At 42.9% G+C, this 23,486-nt stretch overlaps 1 protein-coding gene across 1 annotated transcript in view; it reads right to left on the minus strand.

The window, feature by feature from the left end:
- The window catches only part of FER1L6 (fer-1 like family member 6), a 123,050-nt gene that overhangs the window by 77,929 nt on the left and 21,635 nt on the right, over positions 1 to 23,486 (minus strand). The window contains exons 11-17 of the mRNA XM_073230095.1: positions 16,191 to 16,299; positions 15,254 to 15,437; positions 10,796 to 10,916; positions 9,713 to 9,813; positions 8,009 to 8,099; positions 4,321 to 4,440; positions 2,792 to 2,944 (exon numbers count right to left, since the gene is read on the minus strand). Coding sequence (XP_073086196.1) covers positions 2,792 to 2,944; positions 4,321 to 4,440; positions 8,009 to 8,099; positions 9,713 to 9,813; positions 10,796 to 10,916; positions 15,254 to 15,437; positions 16,191 to 16,299 — 879 coding nt within the window. The remainder of the gene's footprint in view (positions 1 to 2,791; positions 2,945 to 4,320; positions 4,441 to 8,008; positions 8,100 to 9,712; positions 9,814 to 10,795; positions 10,917 to 15,253; positions 15,438 to 16,190; positions 16,300 to 23,486) is intronic.

Genomic DNA, 23,486 nt, shown 5'->3' on the forward strand with positions numbered 1-23,486 from the left:
ATTTACCAATTCAGTGAAGAGACAGGAGCATAAAGGGGTGGAAGGAGGGAGTTAGAAGCAGCGAAAATACTCAAAGCAGGAATTAAAATAGTTTCCCTGAGTCATTTCAAGATGTTTCTTCACAGTCAGTACAACTGAATTCAACAAAATTTACAAATCTATCACCCAAGCCATCCAATACGAAAAAGAAAATACAGGTAAGCCAACTCCAGAGGGCAAAGGTTCAGAGGTCTCAGTTATGTCTGTCCTCTGGCTTTAGTTAACAGTTGCTCTTTGTTCTGATTTTAAATAATGCCAGGATACATCGAAATATTTAGGAGGGAGTAACTTTACACCGATTTTCTAGTATTTTTAGCACTGGGCCTTCTGAAATGATTTGCTATTTTAAAGACAAATGTTTCTTGTGACCCTACAAGCCCTTCAGTGGAGAAAGTTGAAGAAAATCCTGATATTGATGGTAAATAACTAGAGTTAAGAAATAAAATTCAACCAAGTAGATTTGAAGATCTAAGTGGCTTTATTAAGTGGTTTATGAGTTGGACAGCATCCCATTTAGCAAGCAGTCAATGCTCCAAAGGGCAACAGAAAGGGAGAGATTTTTAAAGATAGACAAAGCATTAACAAAAAAAAAAGAAAGAAATAAAAGAAAAGAATCCATTAGCAAGGAATGCATTATTTAAACAAGATTGCCCACCCAAGAAGGAAGGGTTTCCCAGGGGATCAGCTCCAGGAAATTCTAGCTGGGCTGACTAAAGGTTATATTCCTATGGGGGTTGAAACTGCAATTAAGTTAGGTATTAAATCTTAGTTTGGGGGACCCTAACCTTTAAGTTATCCCATTATGGTCCCACAATTTTTCTTTTTAGCAGTGGGGTGATTATTTCTCTTTTCAGTTAGAGTTTTACCAGGGTGGGTTTAAAAATCATTTTACATACATGACAGAAAATAACATACAGAACCACAACCACCTCACTGGATATGATGGCGGTACACAATTCCAGAAAGTTCCTGTAGATGTTGGATGCCCATTTGTTTGAATGCCAACATTTACTGAGTGACTACTCTGGGTGATGTATGCACTGTGCTTTTTACGTGCAGCCATTCACTTAATCCTCAGCCCCATCTCCATTTGATGAAGAATAGGAGATACAGATGCTAAGAAACTTGCCTAAGGTCACACAGCTCATCAATAGTGGCTCTGGAATTCTGTAATACATAAAATTATATTCCTCTAAAATTCATATGTGGAAGTTCTAACTCTCAGTACCTTAGAATATGACCTTATTTGGAAATAGGGTCATTGCAGATAGAGCTAACATGATGTGAAACTGGAGTGGAGTTCTTATAAAAGGACATCATGTGAAGAGAGATGCCCAGACACACAGGAACATGAGGTAAAGACTGGAGTTATGCTCCCACAAGTCAGAACTACCAGAAGCTAGAAGAGGTGCTTCCCTAGCACCTTCAGAGAAAACATGGCCCTGCTGATGTTAATCTCAGATTTCCAGCCTTGAAATTGTGAGATAACTTTCTGCTGGTTAAGCCACTCAGAGGTACTTTGCTTAAGCAGCCCTATTAAACTAATACAAATTTCAACTCAGATTTACCTTATTTCAAAGCCCAAGCAGTAAACCGTTACCCCAACCTGCCTCTTCTGTCTGCGACATTAAACAGGCACACCTACAGTAGACTCTCGCAACTGCATGGCACTTAGCCAGTCTAGCTGCCCATTGCCATGGTTATATCAAGGGGGAAAAGACCCACTATGGACCTTCATTTAAGGAAGCATTTTCCTGTAATGGCTATCATGGGGATTGATTCTATTCTCTGGAAACACACACACACACCATTCAGGTGGCAGCCCTACAAACACTAAAAATCTCTACCATCCCATCAAATGTCTTCTCAGTTAAACATTGTTACCTCTTCACCCATTCTTTGTATGGCACCACTTCTAGAAGGTTTTGAGCCTTCTCACCTTCCAGAGGCAGTAGAAGAATAGTTATGTTATAGCAAGAAAACAGACCTACAATTGGCAGGACAGTTTAGTATGAACTGGCAAAAGTTAATCAGTCAAATCATACAATCTTGTTATCAGTCATTGGTGAGTATTAATCCTTTGGGCCAATCTTTCTCACCTGTTTGCTCAAGTCTACTTCTGGGACAGAAAATTATAGGAGGGTCAAAATACCCAGAGTCTCCAAAAAAGGCTCAACTCTTGATTCAGAGACAGTAGAATCCATCCAAAGATAGTGACTATGATTGTTCACTCCTGGGGCACCAGGGGACCCCATCTTCATGAAAAGACCATCAGATTTTTACAGTTTAAAGCCACCAGGAATCCTGAACTAGAAGGTCTGTGGAATATAAAACTCCCCTCTTGTAATTTTCTTTGAAATCTATTCTTAAAATGCAGATGAACCCATGTAGAAAAGATGCCATGGACAAATTATACATGAGAGAAGGCAGTGAGAAAACTAGTAGAAAAATGTTCATTCTTCCTAATAATCAAAGAAGAAAAGAAAAAGTAACCTTGAGATACATCGCCTAAATTAAAAAACAAAATACAAAAAACACCTTGTTTGTGTCTGGTGACATAGTAATTGGAAAACTGGAGAATATTCAGCCTTGAGACAGTCCACTAAGACAAAATTAGAATCAAGAGGGGGCAAGGGGCTCCAGTTGTCCTCAGAGCTTTGAGAGTCTTGGAGAAGAGTCAGAGATATGGACACACACGAGGAGTGCTGAGTGACCCAAGGGGAATAGACAGTCAAAAACAGTGCAGACTTACTTTGAGGAAAAGAGTTTTGATCTTCCCACAGTGTTTACCCATCTTCTCCCTAACGGGGGAGTAGAACAGGTCTTTGGAGGCGATGCGGGCATATGCCACTCTCTTGTTGTTGCTGAGCATCCAGATGAAGACATCGGGGATGGTGTGCTGTGGCTATGGGAACAGAGGGGAATGGATTTAATACGTTGGTGTTTTAAAAAAGCACTTCCAGAGTTCTCCTATCCTGAAACAGTCCCCTTATGCAAAAGACATCCCGTGACTTAAACCACCTAGGTACTTAAACATCTAAGCAATCAAACAAGTTAAGCGGAACTCCTTTGAGAAAGCCTTAAATCATGAATTACAAATACATGTGAACCCCATCTGCCCTGCTGCTCATTGTGCTCTGAGAACATGCAAGTTGGACGGTGATTTGTTATGTTAGTGGCCTACTTTTCTCTGTCTGTAGAACAAACATTTTCTATGCCTCTTATGGACTTCTTTTTTTCAATCTTATAATGATTTAGCTTCATGCATTGCACCCCCTAAGAACCAGGTAACATTTCCAGAATATTCAAATGAAAAAACAAAAACAATAAATCCATGAATGTCTTTGGATGTCTTTCCACTTACTCTTAAGGAAGGAAAAACAATTCTACAAGTGACTTTATCCTGAAAATATGATTGCCAACTACTTTAGCTCCATTTTAGGTGTTTATTCAGGAGGACCTCGACTAAATTGCACAGAAATTTAGACTTTAAAGTAGAGCTAATCAAGATAGGAAGGGCAGAATTCCCTGCCAAGAGGCCCATTATGTTGTGAATGTTTGAAATGCTCATCTCTGAGCCAACAGAGCTACAGAAACAAAAAGGAGGGATATTGTCGCACACGAGGCTTTGACATTCTTGGGCTGGACACAGATGCTCGGCCCATAACCCTCTGGTGTAGTTTGAGTCACAGACCTGATGCCTGTTTTGAACCTTCAGGGTGCTTACTAAAATTCTTGCATCTACTAAAATGACATCTCACTGCTTCTTATGCCTCCAGGGAATGATGCTCAAGAAATACAGCTGTTGAAAACAACAGAAGTAGTGAATCTGTACCTCTCCCTGAAACCTTCCCACGTAAAACTCGGTAACTGACAGAAGCAAACATGAGGAACTTTTTAGATCATTCTAGAAGTCACTGGAGATACTGTTTACAGACGACTTTAAAATGAGAAGCTATTTTGACTTTTACTGGGCATGAATTTAAATTCTCTTATAGTTGAAAACTTATCAAAGGTTCTATGCTTACTGTGAGTTTTCCTGAGTTCACTAAGGAATATGCTTTTTATTTCAGCTGAATACTCAGGTTTCATAAAAATAAAATCAACAAGGCTGTACATGTTTGGCTTAATTTTAAAATCTCCCATTTCACCCCTAAACTAACTCAGCAGGGCTTAGGAAAAGACAAAGTTCCATCTTTCATTCTTATCAAACATTCAAATCTTACTAGGAAGAGATTTGGCTTCATCTTCCAAAAGAGGTTTGCCTTTAGAGTTGATTACCTCATCAACAAGAAAGCGGATTTTTTCCACAAAGGTTTGGGCTTCATGGATTGTTTCATCAAGAGATAACTTTTTCTTCTGCTGCTGAATCATCCCCTTGGCCTCCTTGGCCATTGCCTCCTAAAAGAAGACCAGAGTCAGTGTAGATCTTCCTAGAGTAGGGGACAAGAAGCGCTGTCGTGTTGCTGGAGGAAACTAAAGGGGCTTTGAGTTCCACACTGAGCCATTCACAAGAAGGCTGTTTCAGAGTTTGCCGCAGTGAATGCTGCCTATTTAATAAAAATTTCATAGGTATATGGAGGCAGTGAATATCATCTCACCTTTGACAGATGAGACACTGAGGCACAGAAAGCTCAGAGGTTTGTCAAGGTCCCATAGCTCCGTTAGCCAGGACCAAATCCAGGCTTTCCGATGCCTAATCATAACAATAACAAGAGCAACTAAAATATATTGAGCTCTTCCTCCGTGTGAGGCAATGTTCTCATGGCTGTATTAACCCTCATGACTCCTCACAGCAACCTTACAGGGTCGGTACTGCTCTTCCCACTTGGCGGCTGAGGGAGAGAGTGATGCTCTGTTCCACTAACAGGCAGTGCTGGAGTTGACCCCCACTGAGTCCAGAGTCCTCGTCCTCATCACCGCTCTCGCCACCTCTTCCTAGAGGCACGGTGGATGCTTCCAGACCAAGTTGGCATCTTGTGAGAAACACCGCCAAGAAGCTCAGGGTGAGTGTTTGGAACATCCAAAATATTTATTTCAATTCATTCATTCAGCCCACATTTATGTGCTTCGGAAAAACCCCAAACACTTTACAGTGCTTTCTAAGGCCCTGTGTGAGCCTGCCCTGCCTGTTCTCGGTTCTATCTCTTGTCCTTCCCTCCCTGAGTTGCAGGCCCCCTGGTCCTCAGGAGGTCCTCAAACATGCCAAGCTCGGTCCACCCTCAAGGCTGGTGTGCGTGGGGCTCCTCTGGCTCTGATGTTCTTCCTAGACTCTGCACAGCTGATTTCTTCTCAGGCCTCAATTTGAATGTCACTGCTGCATTACACCCACATTTTCCTGATTATCCTGGCCTTGTAAAATTGCCTTCATAATCATAACCTGTGACCATTTTTATTTTTTTGTTGTTTACATTTCTGTCTTCTGTCTTCTCTACTGAAATGTAAACTTCACTAGAACAAGGGCCTCTCCTGTCTTGTTCTTACCTGGTATTCTCAGTGTCTGGTAGCATTCCTGGCACATAGCAGGTACTAAATAAATGTTTGTGGAATGAATAAACCAGTCGATTAATAAATTCCTTAAAGACAAGCACAAGTACTTACAGTGTTGTGTTCCTAGCACCTGGCATAGGGCCTGACATACAGAAAGCCTTCTGCACATGTCAACTGGAAGAACGGAATACCAGCTATGCACTGGGCACTATCCTGGGTGCCAAGGTCAAAGATGAGGGAGGACACCCTGAAACTTGGACAGTTTGATGAGTTAAAAGCAATATATGTGCAAAATATCACAGGACCAGAGACATCCAAATGTCATGGATAATATGACATTTGAGCTGAGTCTTAAAAAGTGGGCAGAATTCCACATTATTTACACTAGCCAGTATGTGGAAGCAACCTAAGTGTTGATCAGTAGATGAGGTACATATACACATGGAATATTATTCAGCCATAAAAAGTCCTGCTATTTACAACACTATGAATGGATCTAGAGGGTATTATGCTCAGTGAAATAAGCCAGGCAGAGAAAGACAAATACTGTATGATTTCACTTATTTGTAGAGTATAAAAACAAAACAAAACAGAATGAACAAGACAGCAGTAGACTCACAGCCAGAGAAGTGACTAGAGGTTACCATGGGGGAGGGGCTGGGATGGGTGAAGAGGGTGAGGGGGATAAAGAGGCACAAAAATCCTCAGTCATCATTTAAGTTGGGATGGTAGTACAGCATGGAGAGTACAGCCAGTGATTCTGTAACATCTTCCCATGTTAAATGTAACTGCACTAGTGCAGGTGAGGATTTAATAATGTGGGTAACTGTTGAACCACTGTGTTGTATATCTGAAACCAATATAAGACTGTGTATCAATGATACTTCAATTTTTTTAAAAATGGGCAGAATTCATCAAGTGATAAGAAGGACAGTCCAGACAAAGGGAACAATTACAAATGAAGACACGTAATCAGTGAGGATTCAAAATTGTTAGAGTATAAATACATGGGGAGGGAGTAATGGGAGATAAGGCTGGGGTGCTAGGTTGGAGCCAGGTGGTGAAGAGCCCTGTGTATCATGCAAAAAGAATTTGGACTTCATCCTGTGAATGACTGAGAGACTCCAGCAATATTTGAAGCAACGACAATCTAATCAGGTTTGTGTGTTAGAAAGACCTTTCCGGTTGTGGTGTGAAAGATGGATCGGGGGGATACTGCAATGGTCTAGACCAAAAAGGCTACGAAACTCAGTTTAGGTAGTGAGTCTGGGGAGGAAGAAGTGGAGTAAGGGTCCAGAGTCTCTCAGGGGGCAAAATCAACAAGGTGTGAGGTCAAATTGACACTTAGGGTGAGGGATACGGACTCAAAGTTAACTCTAGGCTTCTGGTTGGAGTAGTAAGTGTAGCTGGTGATGCTAGCCCAGGATGGGGAACAGGTTTACATGGGAGATGATGGCTGATTAGGATATACGGAGTTGGGGGTGCTGTGAGACAAGCAGGGAACATGTCCACTAAGTGGTTCAAATTACAGGTCTGGAGGTGAGGAGGGAGATCTTGAAATTATGCACTTGCTGGACCCTGAAAAAACCATTGAGCTCTGTGGGCAATATGCAGTGGGTGGACATTGCAGAGGTGGAGAAGGGCAGTCAGAGGTGCTAACAAAGAAATGAGGCAGGAAAAAGATCTTGCCTATGATGGGAATCTGACCTCCCCTGGGGTAAAAAAGAGGAGTACACAAACCTGCATGTATTGTTCTAGAAAGGGTGAACCAGTTTAGAGATGTGGGTTTTGGTCTCCAGACTATGATCAACTAGATCTGACCTTTAAAAGAATCATTAACTCTCTCTGGGCCCCACTCACATCTTTAGAATGTCCCTGGCCAGTCAAACACTGAGTGATTTCAAATTACTGAATGAGCTTTCTTTGCAGTATTTCACAGTGTCATACAAAATGCCCGTTGGTGCCACACTGGAACTGGTTTCAAGGAAAGCAGTCCAGGACCTGAGCTGGTCTGGCATTTCTGTCATCACTCACTCAACAGGTACTGAGCACCTAGGAGGCACCCAGCACTATGCAGGGGCTCCAGGGCACAGACATCATCAGCTACGGCCCACAATTTTTAATGGGAGAAAACCAAGCAGGGGAAGAATGTTTATTTTTTATCTCTCAGTTTGTGAGGCAGAGTGAAAGAGTCTATAGCCTTTGACAAATACAAAGTTCACAGAAATGAGCAAGGGGGAAATCCATCAGAATAGGATATAGGACTGGTGGGCTTCTAGTTAATTGTAAACACTCAATAAATGCTATTTCTTTCCAAATCACCCACACATTCCCCTCTCACTCATGCCTCTATATCATGCAAATGTATAACCTTTAGAAACTTATCCTCATCTGGTCTATGACCTATGCATCACCCATGAGGTTTATTTTTAAAGCACATGTTTAAATCTGTGCAAAGCATAAATAGATTTTCACATACCAGTTCCTCCCAACAGAGAGTAAGCCGTTTCTTATCTAAAGTGGTTTGGTTCAACATCTTGGGTTTTCTTTCTGCTTCAGAGATAAAGGCACTATAAGAGAAGAATAACAATTTGGGAACCAACTTAATGAAAATATGTTTATATAATTCCAGAATTTGAAATATACTTTCTGCCATACAATGGGAAAGCTGATGAAGCCACAGAACCAAGACCTTTCACTTAGAATAAGCAATGATGCACTAACTTTACTGAGAGACGAACTGAGAGTTGGAAATGATGATGCCAGACTCCACATTAGTTTTGGGAAATAGATTTATATTTTTCCATTTCATTTTTCAGTATATCCTTACTAGGCTTGCTGTTCAATTTCATAACAACAAATACAAATTAATGCAGTTTTCTCTCATCTTACAAAGTTAACAAGCACCCAAAGTTTCCTGAAAAGTTATATGTAAGGCAAATATTTTAGACTCAACATTGGCATAAGTCCTCGCATTTTTAAAACCATACAAAGGAATGAGCTGTAACATTTTGATGGATGATGTTAAAAATGTGCTCAGTAGGAAAATGGTAAAGGTCATGAATGCAATTGAAGAAGAAAGATAAATGACTTTAAAAATTGGAAAATAAGATATTGCACTGAGGAAGTTGTTTCCTTATGTGGTAGGCAGCCTCTATGATGCCTCCCAATGATCCCCACCTCCAGCTATTCTTGCCACTAATTTCCTCCCTTTGAATGTGCAATGGACCTTGTGACTTGCTTGTAATAGAATACATTAAGAGTGATAGCATGTCACTTCCAAGATCAGGTTATAAAAGACTGTGACTTCCATCTTGCTGTTATTTCCTTCTGACTCATGTCGCTTGCTCACACTGATAAAGTCAGCTGGCACACTGTGAGAGTTAGCTAGGAGAGGCCACATGGTGAGGAATTGAGGCTGACTTCCAACCTATAGCTAGCAGGGAACTGAAGTCCTCAATCTAACAGTCTGTGAAGAACCGAATTCTGAAAATAACCTTGAGAGTAGTCTTGGCAGTGAATCCTTTCCCGTAGAGCCTTGAGATAACTGCCTCCTCAGTCAATGCCTTGATTGAAGCCTGTGAGGGGTCCTGTGCAAACCATCCAGCTAAGTAAGTCACCCCTGGACTCCAGAGGTGTCCAGACCCACAGAAACCCTGAGATAATAAAAAGTGCCACTACATTTGGGAGTTATTTGTCACTCAGTAATAGGTACTAGTTATAGGGAGTTATTTGTCACTCACCCTCTTTTTAAATATTTTATTATATTGTCTTCCACTGGAAATAAGAGTCCTTAATCAGTGCTTACTAATGTGTTACATGAAAAAATCCATTAAATAGCATTTGATATAACTTATCCATCTAATTGCCAAATGGTCGTTGGGCATCACCCAAATGCAAGAAGCATGCTGGACACTAACATCGCTGGCATTTTCCTTTTTTCAGAAAGAGTCTCTGCATAGGTCTTTTCTTTCTTTTTCCTTTGCTTTGTGTTTTAGTTGTTCAGGTGGAAGGAAGTGGTAGTGAGCCCACAAATACCAGCTCAACTACTGAACAAAATGAAGATGGAGATCACACTACAAATGCCCATCTGCATGCATGTTAAACCGACTGTCTTCTAAGGTAAGTAACAGCTGATTCCACATGAGCTCAGCTCCCAGAGGCCAGCTGCCTCTCCCAGTACCTGCATTGACTGATGAAGTCTTTAAGAACTGTCTTCATTTTCTCTTCCGGGGCTTCTTCTGACACCTTGATCAATTCTGTCACTTCTTCTATACTTTCCTCCTGAAACAAACCGCAGAGGTGGAGGAAAGAGGGCAGGGAATGAGACATTGTAGTAGAGATCCTGATTCTAACACTCCTGAGATTATATTTAGCTAATTTTTTGTTTGGGAAATGAAGGAAGATTTCCCTCATTTTCTTGTGCCTGGACTGGAAACGCTACTGTGTTCTGGGTATGCATCTGCCTTTTCTTAACTAGAATTGGCCCAGATACAAGTCTTCTCCTGCATTGCTCCAACTCATTGTCTCTGTCCCAGATTCATTCCCTAACTTGGTACCATTTAGAGTCTACACTGCAGGGAAAAACTAATGTCTGGGGAAACACCTGATGAAGTAGAAAAAATTAGATATAATTACTGAAAACTTCACAAGCAATGTTCAAGTCAATTTGTTAGATGGGGATATAATAACAGTGAACAATCCCTGAATTTAAAAGGCTATCAGTTCTTCTGATTATATCAGAAGAAGCTCAGGCAGATGGGAGGGCATGGAGGTGGCTATGAGGCATAAAGGTATTTGGTTTCCTCAGGAAATGAAAAGTCTAATGTCCTTGGAAAAAAGGAGTAAGAGCATGTGAGAGATAGGACTGGTGAGGTGGCAGGGCCTGATCTTGTAGGCAATTATCCACCATGTTAAGGACTTAGTATTTTATATTAGCTGAAGTCAGGATCTATCAATTTTGTGAGAAAGGTATCAGCCTCCTGCCCTTTGGAGATTAGGAAAATAACCTTTCTCTCACTAGGTCCTATGATGGTAAGAGCAGGGATTCAAATTAAGATAGTTTGATTTAAAGTCCAGGGATTTTGCAAATATATTCTCATTACCCTGGATCCATGGAGTAGGAGCCATGGGTCCTCCAAGTGCAGCAGCTGCAATTCATTTGTATTTAAATTGAGGTCAAGACCCTCTACTGGGTGGATTTTTTAAAAATCCCTTTTGCCGCCAGCTTCCCTATATTCAAACCCATCGCCTGTCAGTCACCTACCAGCAGGTCTGCCATTTTCTCCAGCATGTTGGACCAGTGCAGCCTGAATGTCTGGTCACCCCAAGAGCTGATGAAGTAGACACAGGGCTTCTTGGCCTCAAATGGCAAATAGTTGTAATTCCTGTGAAACATGTCAGGCCTGGAAGTTAGTTGGCAATTGGTGCTTTTCGGGCAATTCCAACCACATGCTCATGTTTTGCATGTTCTGGGTGGGGTGGGGGACAAAACACTCGAACTGTCACCTGTACACTAACTGGGGACCCATGAACAGCACACAACCAACAGAACAGGTATGTGGCTCCAACGGGGAAGTCCCAACAGCCGCCCTCAGCGGACTAGGCCAGAGCTTAGACATGATCCCCAGAGGGCAGGACTCATCAGGCAAGCCTTCTTCAATGAGTTCTCTTTTCAGCTGAGAGACAAGAGAAGGGAGCAAAAAGAACATTTTTCCTTTAACATCTGTGTGCTAGACCCTGGGTAAGGACTGAATGAGACAACAGGTGTCAATGCACTTTGTCAGCCGAAACTGCCAGAGAAATGTAAGAGGCTAAAACATTTTTAATGAGGAAGAAAACACGTGCCTCAAACTAAACTTCAGCATTCCATGGCTTGCCATCCATCCATCCCTCCATCCATCCCTCCATCCATCCAGTGCCTGTTGCCAGGCACTGGTACTAATAATGTCAGTGACTTGCTTGGCTAGGAATGGACAAGAAGGATGGCGAAGTAGCTGGAAGGGGAAATGTGGAGCCCAAGGGGGTGTCTGAGGTTGACAGTTGGATGTGTGAAAATGCTGATGAGAAAAAGACCATTAGCAGACTAAGATTGAAGACAAAGAAGAAACTTACTTGTAAATCTTGGTTCCCAAGGTGGAAAGAGATGGTGTGAAGGTACAGAAGGTGGGAGAGGTGTGGCAAAAAGTTGAAGTTGCCCGCCTAAGGGCAGCTATATTCTTAACTAGGTGTTCCCCAAACACCTGTGATTGTCCCACAAACAGCCGGGACTGTGTGAAGAGAAATGTGGAAGGAGGCTAAACCATAGTTCCTGGGATGAGCATGGTGAGACCCGTGGCCATGATAAATGGGGACAGTGTCTGGAGTCACACGCCTATAGAGATTGGGAAGGGAGGGAGGAAAGTTTTGTTTCACTCCAAAAAGCTGAAGAGAACTTCAGCCTAAAAAAATCAGCCATCGTTCTTTTTAGCCCTTCAACCCAAATTTCTCCTGGAGACCATAAATTAGAAAAGGTGCCCTGTGGTCTGTTCTGCAGAAAATAAACCAGCAGGTGTCCATTCAGAAGAGAAGCCAAATAGATTCTTGGCAGAAAGTGAGGTTGTTATTACAGCAGGAGAACAAAAGAGTAAAATCAAAAAATAGATTAGAAATGAAACTACTCTTTCTTTTATTTCTTTTAAAATCACTGCACTGAGAATCCTGCAAGAAAATTAAGTGCCACCCAATATTGCTCTTTGTCCCACAGTTTCCCTGGTTTACATTATTTTGGGCTAATCATGTTCAGGGCCTTTGTATCTTTGATTCCAGAGTTGGCCTAGTGGTACTGGGTCTGCGTGGACTGGGATGTTGTGGTTTCTCAGGCAAACTGCAGTGCAGATGGAGGGCAGCAGATGGGAGGGCACTGTGTGGCCAGTGGAAGGGGAAGACTGCCAACTTGAATGGCTGCCCTAACACACTAACACATGACCAGCCTGTGACTTTGGGCAAGGGTGGGCTTGGAATCCTGAAAATCAAATGATGACCTGCCACTGGGCACCTTGTGCTCCAATCTCATTCCTGAGCTCCAGCCTAATATATATAATATATGTGAATGCACATGCTTTGTAAAACTGGGAAGCAGTTTTCTAATGATGGTAGACCATTGCTTCCAGAACAAACACAAAGTGGTGATTTATTGGTGGGAATATGCGAATAAATTGTGTGTGCACGCATACATGTATGTGTACACATCTGTGTTGGGGTCTATTGCAGACGAGGAATCTTCCGATTCTGCTGCTGACACCCTGGCTTGCTGCTGTGTGCGGACAGGGTACCAATATAGTGACTGAGGAATATACGCAAAGCCCACAAAACACCAGCATGGCTTACATTGGGCTCCTCAAGCCTGCTGGTTGGCACTGATATGAGGTCCTGGTGAGGGTGCCTGAGACATCTTATCTCCTCCCAAATCTTTCCCATATTAGATGTCCCAACACCCCCACCAAAAGTCAGCAATGGGCCAGTCCACCGAGGTGAGAAACGCTGTCCCTGCCAGTCCCAGTGAAAGGATTCAGAGAACAAGCCTACCCTTACCCAAAGTCACGCCTTTTCTCAAATGTCTCAGAAAAATCTCCCAGAGCTACAGACTCAGTCATGGGAGCCACACATTGGTGTCCTCAGACTGAGAAGAGAAAGAGAAGCCATTAAAGCACTGGGGAGTTTGGGGTTCTTTTTGGTGTGTGTAAAGGAAGACAGACAATTAACCATGGGTATCAGGGAACCAAAAAAAGACCCCAAAGAAGGTAGTCTATGGGAGGGACAGGATTTCAAAAATGAAGGGACAAAGAGCTAAGATTATTTTCACTGACACCACCCTACATATTGCCAAACACACACTCTTTCCATTGCTTCAGCCCATTCTCACCTACTAGGGTATCACCTTTTCTGTGACCCGTCCCAACTCCTTACCTCCTCCCAGGCACACTAAGTCACCCATCCCCTCTCTTCCAATGCACTCTGTGCCCTGACCTAGTCATCGTAAATCCTTAACTCAGTCAAAAAGACTTATGAGCAATCACTATGCGCCAGGCACAAAGATAAGCAGATACACAGACAAAGAGATGCAATCGCTGCCCTCAGAGTGCTCACAACCTAATAGGGAGACAGACAAGTAAAAATATCCCAATGCAGTATGATTAGTGCTCAGTGGAAGTGCGCATGAACGTCAAATCAGACTTGGGACTCAGGAAGAGAACTTGGGCTTAGCCTTGAAGAGTACTGGGAGCTAGCAGTTCCAAGCAGGGGCTTGCTGCCTGGCAGAGGGAGGAGCATGATCAAAGGCCCGGGATCAGCAAACAGCAGGATGCACTTGGGAAACTGCCAGGGGCAGGGGGTGTGGAGGACCGTAGTCGTCTGGGGAGTGACTGGAGATGATGGCAAAGAAGTAGATGGGGATTGGATCAGCAGGCTCCCTCTGCAAATAATCCTGGAAGCCCATGAATGGCATCCATCTGGGGGTGACTCACTCAGATGGTTTGGTGAATTTCTTGAAGAAGATGCAAGCCAGATAGGAGGTTTTTAAAATAATCCAGGATGAAGATACCAATGGCCAGAAAGAAAGAAGTGGCGATAAGGTATAAGACATATGTGAGAGCTAGAACTGACTGGACTTTATTGGTGATGGGCTGAGGAAGGAAGGAAGAAGAAAAGTTAGCCTCTATCCAATTTGTGGCTTGGAAGATCAGAGAATAGTAGGACTAGTCCTTGAGATGGGAAAGTTGAGAAGAGGGGCAGAGTATGTCTGTGAAGACAATGAACCTGGTGCGTAATTGTGGGACACCCAAGTGGAAGGGTTTGAATCTGCTGCTCAGGAAAGAGGGCTGTCTGGGGAAGTCCTTGCAACCCTAACAGTGGTCGATAGCCGTGGGTCTGGGCCCTGAGAGAGCATGCAGATTGAGGAGGAGGAGACTGAAGCATCCTAGCGATGTGGTTCCGTTCTCCTCACAGGAAACAGGGAGAGCAATGTTCTCATAAGAATCCAATGAGATCATCACGTTTTTGCTCATCACCTGAGGCTCAGAACACAGAAGAATCTACATGTGGCTTACCACTCTTCTTGTAAAAGTCACTTAGTTGGCGCTTGACACTGCTTTCTTAAAACAGAATTCTGTAATTTTCCTTCTCTTGGCAAGTTGAGATTTTACATGGACTAAAGATCAGTGAGGTACATTAAGGCACCCCAGCTGTTTTCTGAAATAGTCTTTTCTGCTGACTGACAATCATTTTTGACAATGGTCTTTTCTAGTAGTTGACAATTGTTTGACTGGCAAAAATAATATAATAAACAATGTATTCTAAAATCCCACCAAGTTGAGTTTACAGGGTAACAGAGAGCTCAGATGTATATAATAATTGTTGAATAGATTTAGACTGAAATTTTAAATTCTGACCTTCTTACCTTGTTATGCTTCAGTTATAGAAAAATAGGGTCTTCAGATATGATAATAATAATGCCATTATCATTGTTCTGCCCTCAAGTGAATTCCTGGATATGTCACTCTGGAGAGTTGCTGACATGTCACAAGGCTTCAGTAGAGTGGGGCTTACCATGCTGCCCTGTGTGCATCTTGCTCCTATAACTGAGATCTTTTTAAGTGATGTTTCTGGTTTTAAAGAAGAACAGAATCACACAGTCCCAGAAATTGGTCAGACTCCCAGTGTCAGAACCCTAACTGCTGTCCCCTACCTGTTCCCTTCCATCACAAGTGGCTTCTCCGGGTGAGTGGCAGAGGCCATAGGGATGGGTACACTGTGGGTGTCATCCTCTTCTGTTTTATGCAGCAGTGGAAGGATGTCTTCCTCAGCTGATTCAGCTAACTTCTTCTTACTCCCATGATGGGACCCCCCATCAATCAAGTTCCCAAAATTACCTGCAGAGGCAGTAGCAAGGGGACAGCGGTCAAGTGTCAACAGCAGAATTAGGCTCTTTGGCATAAGGAACCCAAGTTCATGTCCTCCCAGGACAAGGAAATAAGATCTCAGTGTGAAGGTGGGAAGAGCAATGTTCAGACCAGAGAAAGACCGATAATGACAATGAACCATACTCTGTATCTGTCTTATGTTCTCCTTTGTAAAAATGACTTAAATTACAGATTAACTGGATTCCATCTCCATTTCCTTCTGTTCCTTTAAAGGAGAGCTTCCCAAATGTGAATCAAGACCTTTTTGGATGGAATGCTGTTTCTAGGGATGGCTTTCCCAGCTACACGTCAGCACAGGAAGATTGCTGGGAGTCATAATAACAGCACCTACAATATGCATGACATTTTGCCTGCATTAACTCATTATACCCTTGCAACATCTCTATGAGGAGTTATTTCCATTTTATAGATGAAGAAACAGACCCAGAGAAACTAAGTGAGGCAAGGGGTAATGGAACCAGGATTAGCAACCCAAGTCTGTCTGAATCCAAGCTATACTCTGAATCCTTTTTTTTTTTAAGTATGGAAATAATTCTATCCCTTACATTCTGACACTAAAGTAAACAAAGAATTATCATTTTTTTCTGAGGTGAAAACCTCCAGAAGAATACTACATCTTTGCATAAGGCCCTAATTCATTTATTCAAGAAACAGGTATAAAGCCCATGCGAGGCACCAGACGCTGTGCTTGCCTGCACTTACCAATAGAAACTTCAAAGCTAATAGGTTTATCTCCAATCTTCCGGTCAATCATGGTAGCTTCGAAAAATGCTCCAAAGAGTAAAAATTCCTCATATTTTTCTGGCACGATCTATAGAAAGAAAAAAATATTAGAAACACCTGCTCTTTTTTTTTTTTATCACTAGGAAGCTGAATTAGTGATGCTAACCTAGTCCAGGGTATTTATAAAAGCATTTGAGTTTCAGTGTCAGCCTGAAATACCACTTCATTTCCCCACTAATCGGACAGGCAGGAATAAGGATCTACAAATCCAAATTCAGCCATGTACCTAAAATGCTGCAATCTCAACCTTCTGAGCTTCTACCTTACAATAAAATCTTTTTTTAAAGGTTGAGTCTGGTATGTATATCTTTCTAAGGTACTATTGTGAAACACAGGCTTGAAATCACCTTCTGGTAAGTAGGGGTTTAGAAAATAGTCACAGTTGATTAAACCCTTGCATTTGAGCAGGGTTTTATGGATTACACAGGGTCATCACATAGATTATGGTTGTTCCTCCTAACAACCTTGAGAGGTCAAAATCTCGATCATTCCCATTTTACAGATGAGGAAAGCAAGAAAACTAAACTTGAGATTGAGTTTAGTAACTTTCCCAGGCATTCTGTCCACAGACCTCATGCTCTTTGAACTCTAACGTGTGTTAAGCCTGTACCTTGGTGCTCACTCACAAACTTTACTTCCCCAAGTAACACAAACTCAGATCAAAGAAGGCAGAGGGTTAGCCGCTTGCATAAGCATCAGCCAATCAAGTGTATCCAGGATGGGCTAAAGCCCTGTGGTTACTGCTGTGAGGGGAGCACAGGTCCTGGAATCACCATGACTTTTACACTGAAAAGGACCTTAACTTCATCTGCTTGAACCTCCACCTTCTATCTGAATCAACTAAAGCTCAGAGAGACTAAGAGGCTTCCCAAGGTCATACAGCAGTTAAAGTTAGCCAATATTTGAGGCCTGGTATTCAACAAGGCTGCCTTCTTAAGGAGCCTACATTCAGGAAGACAGGGCTGTTACAGGTCACAGGGCAAGAGCCATCTCAAGGTAACACACAACTGTTTACAAATGACTCATACTGACGTGGACCAGCCTGATGGCTCAGGAAACAGATGTAGCTGGGACACCATGACAGAGCATCATGCTTCTGAGCGAAGAGGCTTAATGAGCTGGAGCCATAGTCTGTGCTTCCTGGTTTTACAGCTGGATTTATTAAACTAGGTGGAAAAAGCAATAAGGTTCATCTAAGGAAATAAAGCAGTTGTGGCTTCAGAGGTTAAGAGCCCTGAACCCTGCCCCTGAGAGCCCGTGGGTCTTAAAAAGGTAGCCCTTCCTTCAGACAGGAGCCTCCTGTGCTGTTGACAGCAACAGGAAATGTTTCTATTGACCAGAAAATGCTGGCAGGGTGGGGGCCCAGTGCTGGGTGTTAGTCACAGAGCGCACACCCTCCCACCTGCTGCCACTGTATCCACTCACTGTAAACAAACCACTTATCTCTACTTCCCGGACCAAGTTTACTCTCTGGGCAGGGGCTAAAAACTACTCAGAGACGTGGAGGCAGTATAGTCCACATAGCCAGGAGGAAGGGTGGCAGGCTCCACAGCCAGACAAACTCGTCTTCAAATCCCAACTCTGCTACTTCCTAGCTGGTTGACTTCGGACAACTCATGGCTGTTCTTGGGGGGTCATTTTCCTTACCTGTGAAATAATCACAACAGAGCCTACAGGTGGGGGAGAAATGAGATTCTCCCTGTGGAGTGCCTAGTATAAAGCCTATACATATAAATGTCACAAAGTAGTCATGATAAGTATTTCAAAAGATTAGAATTCATGTCTTAATCCTCCCAATCCTTCAAGGTCCAGCTCAAATGCCTCTTCCTTTCGGAAGCATACCGTAACTTCCTGAGCTGGAGAAATGATGATGGTAATGTTTTCTGAGCTCTTATTACCTTATTAGATGAGGTATTAAAATTTTACCTACATTATCTCATGTAATTCTCATAACTGTCCTAGGAGGGAGGTATTTTTATTACACCCACTTATAGATGAGGACCCATGGAAGATCAAAGTGTCTGTCCAAAGCAACTCACATGACTAATATTCACTGAGCATTAATTATGTGCCAGGCTCTGTTCTAGTACTTTGCAGGTACCAGTTCATTGAATCCTCACTATGAGCCCACGAAGTGGAGGTTATTCCTGGAAGGAGTGGCAGCGACTTGCCCGAAGAGTCAGAGACTGTGCTCCTCCAGAGGCTGGGCTGCAGCCACTGCACCACACGGCCACATCTTAAACCCAACTCTCTGGACTGGGAGCCCAACATTTTAATCATTATACTTTCCTCATCCAGGAAATAAGAGCACTTTATCTGTACTCTATTGCACTTCACTTTCTACTTCCTACACATTCATTTAGCAGGCCTTACCTACCCTTCTACACTGTAAATCCCATGGAGTCAGACTCTATTTTTATTCCTACCAGTGTTAAGGATGATGCTTAAACAAGAAACTATTCAATACATGTTGACAGGATTTAAAAACAACCCCATCTGTTAGATTAGCTACGCTCTATGAAAGATTGGCAAAGGGGAGATAGGCTTTGATTGTGGAGCTGAGGGTGAGCTGGGAAAACCAACATCAGGGGGTCTCATTTGTCCAGATATGCAATGAGCATGTGGCTGCAGCAAGGGAGACTGGAGCTTGAGGACCCTGGAAAGATTAAAGAAGAAGAAGCCACAGAGCTGTTGACCCTCTGGGGAAGGTAGGAGCACAGTGTGGTGGTTTTAAAAATGTTCCTAAATTCGGGGGGCGGAGCCAGGATGGCGGCGTGAGTAGAGCAGTGGAAATCTCCTCCCCAAAACACATAGAGCTATGAAAATATAACAAAGAAAAATCTTCCTAAAATAGAGACCACAGGACACAGGACAACATCCAGACCACATCCACACCTGCAAGAACCCAGCGCCTTGTGAAGGGGGTAAGATACAAGCCCCAGCCCGGCGGGACCCGAGCGCCCCTCCCCCCGGCTCCTGGCGGGTGGAGAGAAACCGGAGCGGTTTTTTTTTTTTTTTTTTTGGCGAGCGCTTTTTGGAAGCCTTAGAGGGACGGGCCCCCGTTGCTGGGGAGGCAGGGTGGCGGGACCGGTGAGGAGGTGCCTGGGAACGGCGCCGGAGGACAAAGAATATCCCGCGTTTCTCCCTGCGAGACCGGCGGGCGGGTGCCTGAGACCGGTGCCTGAGGACGGAGGAGGTCGCGCGTTTTTCCCCTTTTTTTTTTTCTCTTTTTGGCGAGCGCTTTTTGGAAGCCTTGAAGGGACGGGGACCCCAGTGCTAGGGAGGCAGGGTGGCGGGACTGGTGAGCGGGTGGCTGGGACCGGCGCCTGAGGACAAAGAATATCCCCCGTTTTTCCCTGCGGGACCGGTGGGCGGGTGCCTGAGACCGGCACTTGAGGACAGAGGAAATCGCGCGTTTTTCCCCTTTTTTTTTTCTCTTTTCTGCGAGTGCTTTTTGGAAGCCTAAAAGGAACAGGGACCCCGGTGCTAGGGAGGCAGGGCGGCGGGACTGGTGAGCGGGTGCCTGGGACCAGTGCCTGAGGACAAAGAATATCGAGCGTACCTTCCCTGCGGGACCGGTGGGTGGGTGCTTTTTGGAAGCCTTGAAAGGACAGGGACCCTGGTGCTAGGGAGACAGGGCAGCAGGACCAGTGAGCAGGTGCCGGGGACCGGCACCTGAGGACAAAAAAAAAAAAAAAAAATCGCTTGTTTTTTCCTTTTTTTTCCTTTTTTTTTTTCTCTTTCTTTCTGTTCCCTCTCTCATTGTTGCTGTTGTTGTTTTGGTTTGGAGAGTACTTTTTGGAAATCTTAAAGGGACAGGACAGGTCACTTAGACCAGAGGCAGGGAATCTGGGGATCTCTGGGCACTCTAACCCCCTGGGCAGCAGGGAGCACAGAGGCCCCTTACGGAGATAAATAGCCTCCTGGCCGCTCCCCCTCCAACGGGGCTCCACCATTTTGGAGGAACAACCCCAGCCAGGCCAAGCCCACAGCAACAGTGTAGATAAACCCCAAAGCAACTGGGCAGGAAGCAGAAGCCCTGTCTGCGCACAGCTGCCCAGAACAACCAACTAGAGGTCGCTATTCTCCCAGGAAAAGGCTACAAACCAACAAGAAGGGAAGCTCCTCCAGCGGTCACTTGTACCAGCTCTGCAAACTATCTCTATCACCATGAAAAGGCAAAACTACAGGCAGACAAAGATCACAGAGACAACACCTGAGAAGGAGACGGACCTAACTAGTCCTCCTGAAAAAGAATTCAAAATAAAAATCATGAACATGCTGACAGAGATGCAGAGAAAAATGCAAGAGCAATGGGATGAGATGCAGAGAAAAATGCAAGAGCAGTGGGATGAGATGCAGAGAAAAATGCAAGAGCAGTGGGATGAAGTCCGGAAGGAGATCACAGATGTCAGGAAAGAGATCACAGAAGTGAAACAATCCCTGGAAGGATTTATAAGCAGAATGGATAAGATGCAAGAGGCCATTGAAGGAATAGAAGCCAGAGAACAGGAACGTATAGAAGCTGACATAGAGAGAGATAAAAGGATCTCCAGGAATGAAACAACACTAAGAGAAATATGTGACCAATACAAAAGGAATAACATTCGTATTATAGGGATACCAGAAGAGGAAGAAAGAGGAAAAGGGATAGAAAGTGTCTTTGAAGAAATAATTGCTGAAAACTTCCCCAAACTGGGGGAGGAAATAATCGAACAGACCATGGAATTACACAGAACCCCCAACAGAAAGGATCCAAGGAGGACAACACCAAGACACATAGTAATTAAAATGGCAAGGATCAAGGACAAGGAAAGAGTTTTAAAGGCAGCTAGAGAGAAAAAGGTCACCTATAAAGGAAAACCAATCAGGCTAACATCAGACTTCTCAACAGAAACCCTACAGGCCAGAAGAGAATGGCATGATATACTTAATGCAATGAAACAGAAGGGCCTTGAACCAAGGATACTATATCCAGCACGACTATCATTTAAATATGATGGTGGGATCAAACAATTCCCAGACAAGCAAAAGCTGAGGGAATTTGCTTCCCACAAACCACCTCTACAGGGCATCCTACAGGGACTGCTCTAGATGGGAGCACCCCTAAAAAGAGCACAGAACAAAACACACAACATATGAAGAATGGAGGAGGAGGAATAAGAAGGGAGAGAAGAAAAGAATCTCCAGACAGTGTATATAACAGCTCAATAAGCGAGCTAAGTTAGGCAGTAAGATACTAAAGAAGCTAACCTTGAACCTTTGGTAACCACGAATCTAAAGCCTGAAATGGCAATAAGTACATATCTCTCAATAGTCACCCTAAATGTAAATGGACTTAATGCACCAATCAAAAGACATAGAGTAATAGAATGGATAAAAAAGCAAGACCCATCTATATGCTGCTTACAAGAAACTCACCTTAAACCCAAAGATAAGCATAGACTAAAAGTCAAGGGATGGAAAAACATATTTCAGGCAAACAACAGTGAGAAGAAAGCAGGGGTTGCAGTACTAATATCAGACAAAATAGACTTCAAAACAAAGAAAGTAACAAGAGATAAAGAAGGCCACTACATAATGATAAAGGGCTCAGTCCAACAAGAGGATATAACCATTCTAAATATATATGCACCCAACACAGGAGCACCAGCATATGTGAAGCAAATACTAACAGAACTAAAGAGGGAAATAGACTGCAATGCATTCATTGTAGGAGACTTCAACACACCACTCACCCCAAAGGATAGATCCACCGGGCAGAAAATAAGTAAAGACACACAGGCACTGAACAACACACTAGAACAGATGGACCTAATAGACATCTATAGAACTCTACATCCAAAAGCAACAGGATATACATTCTTCTCAAGTGCACATGGAACATTCTCCAGAATAGACCACATACTAGCTCACAAAAAGAGCCTCAGTAAATTCCAAAATATTGAAATTCTACCAACCAATTTTTCAGACCACAAAGGTATGAAAGTAGAAATAAATTCTACAAAGAAAACAAAAAGGCTCACAAACACATGGAGGCTTAACAACATGCTACTAAATAATCAATGGATCAATGAACAAATCAAAATAGAGATCAAGGAATATATAAAAACAAATGACAACAACAACACTAAGCCCCAACTTCTGTGGGATGCAGCGAAAGCAGTCTTAAGAGGAAAGTATATAGCAATCCAGGCACACTTGAAGAAGGAAGAACAATCCCAAATGAATAGTCTAACATCACAATTATTAAAACTGGAAAAAGAAGAACAAATGAGGCCTAAAGTCAGCAGAAGGAGGGACATAATAAAGATCAGAGAAGAAATAAACAAAATTGAGAAGAATAAAACAATAGCAAGAATCAACGAAACCAAGAGCTGGTTCTTTGAGAAAATAAACAAAATAGATAAGCCTCTAGCCCAACTTATTAAGAGAAAAAGAGAGTCAACACAAATCAACATAATCAGAAATGAGAATGGAAAAATCACGACAGACTCCACAGAAATACAAAGAACTATTAAAGACTACTATGAAAACCTATATGCCAACACGCTGGAAAACCTAGAAGAAATGGACAACTTCCTAGAAAAATACAACCTTCCAAGACTGACCAAGGAAGAAACACAAAAGTTAAACAAACCAATTACAAGCAAAGAAATTGAAACAGTAATCAAAAATCTACCCAAGAACAAAACCCACGGGCCGGACGGATTTACCTCGGAATTTTATCAGACATACAGAGAAGACCAGTGGAACAGATTAGAGACCCCAGAAATTAACCCAAACATATATGGTCAATTAATATTTGATAAAGGAGCCATGGACATACAATGGCAAAATGACAGTCTCTTCAACAGATGGTGCTGGCAAAACTGGACAGCTACATGTAGGAGAATGAAACTGGACCATTGTCTAACCCCATATACAAAGGTAAACTCAAAATGGATCAAAGACCTGAATGTAAGGCATGAAACCATTAAACTCTTGGAAAAAAACATAGGCAAAAACCTCTTAGACATAAACATGAGTGATCTCTTCTTGAACATATCTCCCCGGGCAAGGAAAACAACAGCAAAAATGAGCAAGTGGGACTACATTAAGCTGAAAAGCTTCTGTACAGCGAAAGACACCATCAATAGAACAAAAAGGAACCCTACAGTATGGGAGAATATATTTGAAAATGACAGATCCGATAAAGGCTTGACGTCCAGAATA

The sequence above is a fragment of the Manis javanica genome, chromosome 2 (genome assembly GCF_040802235.1).
Source record: "Manis javanica isolate MJ-LG chromosome 2, MJ_LKY, whole genome shotgun sequence".
NCBI lineage: Eukaryota > Metazoa > Chordata > Mammalia > Pholidota > Manidae > Manis > Manis javanica.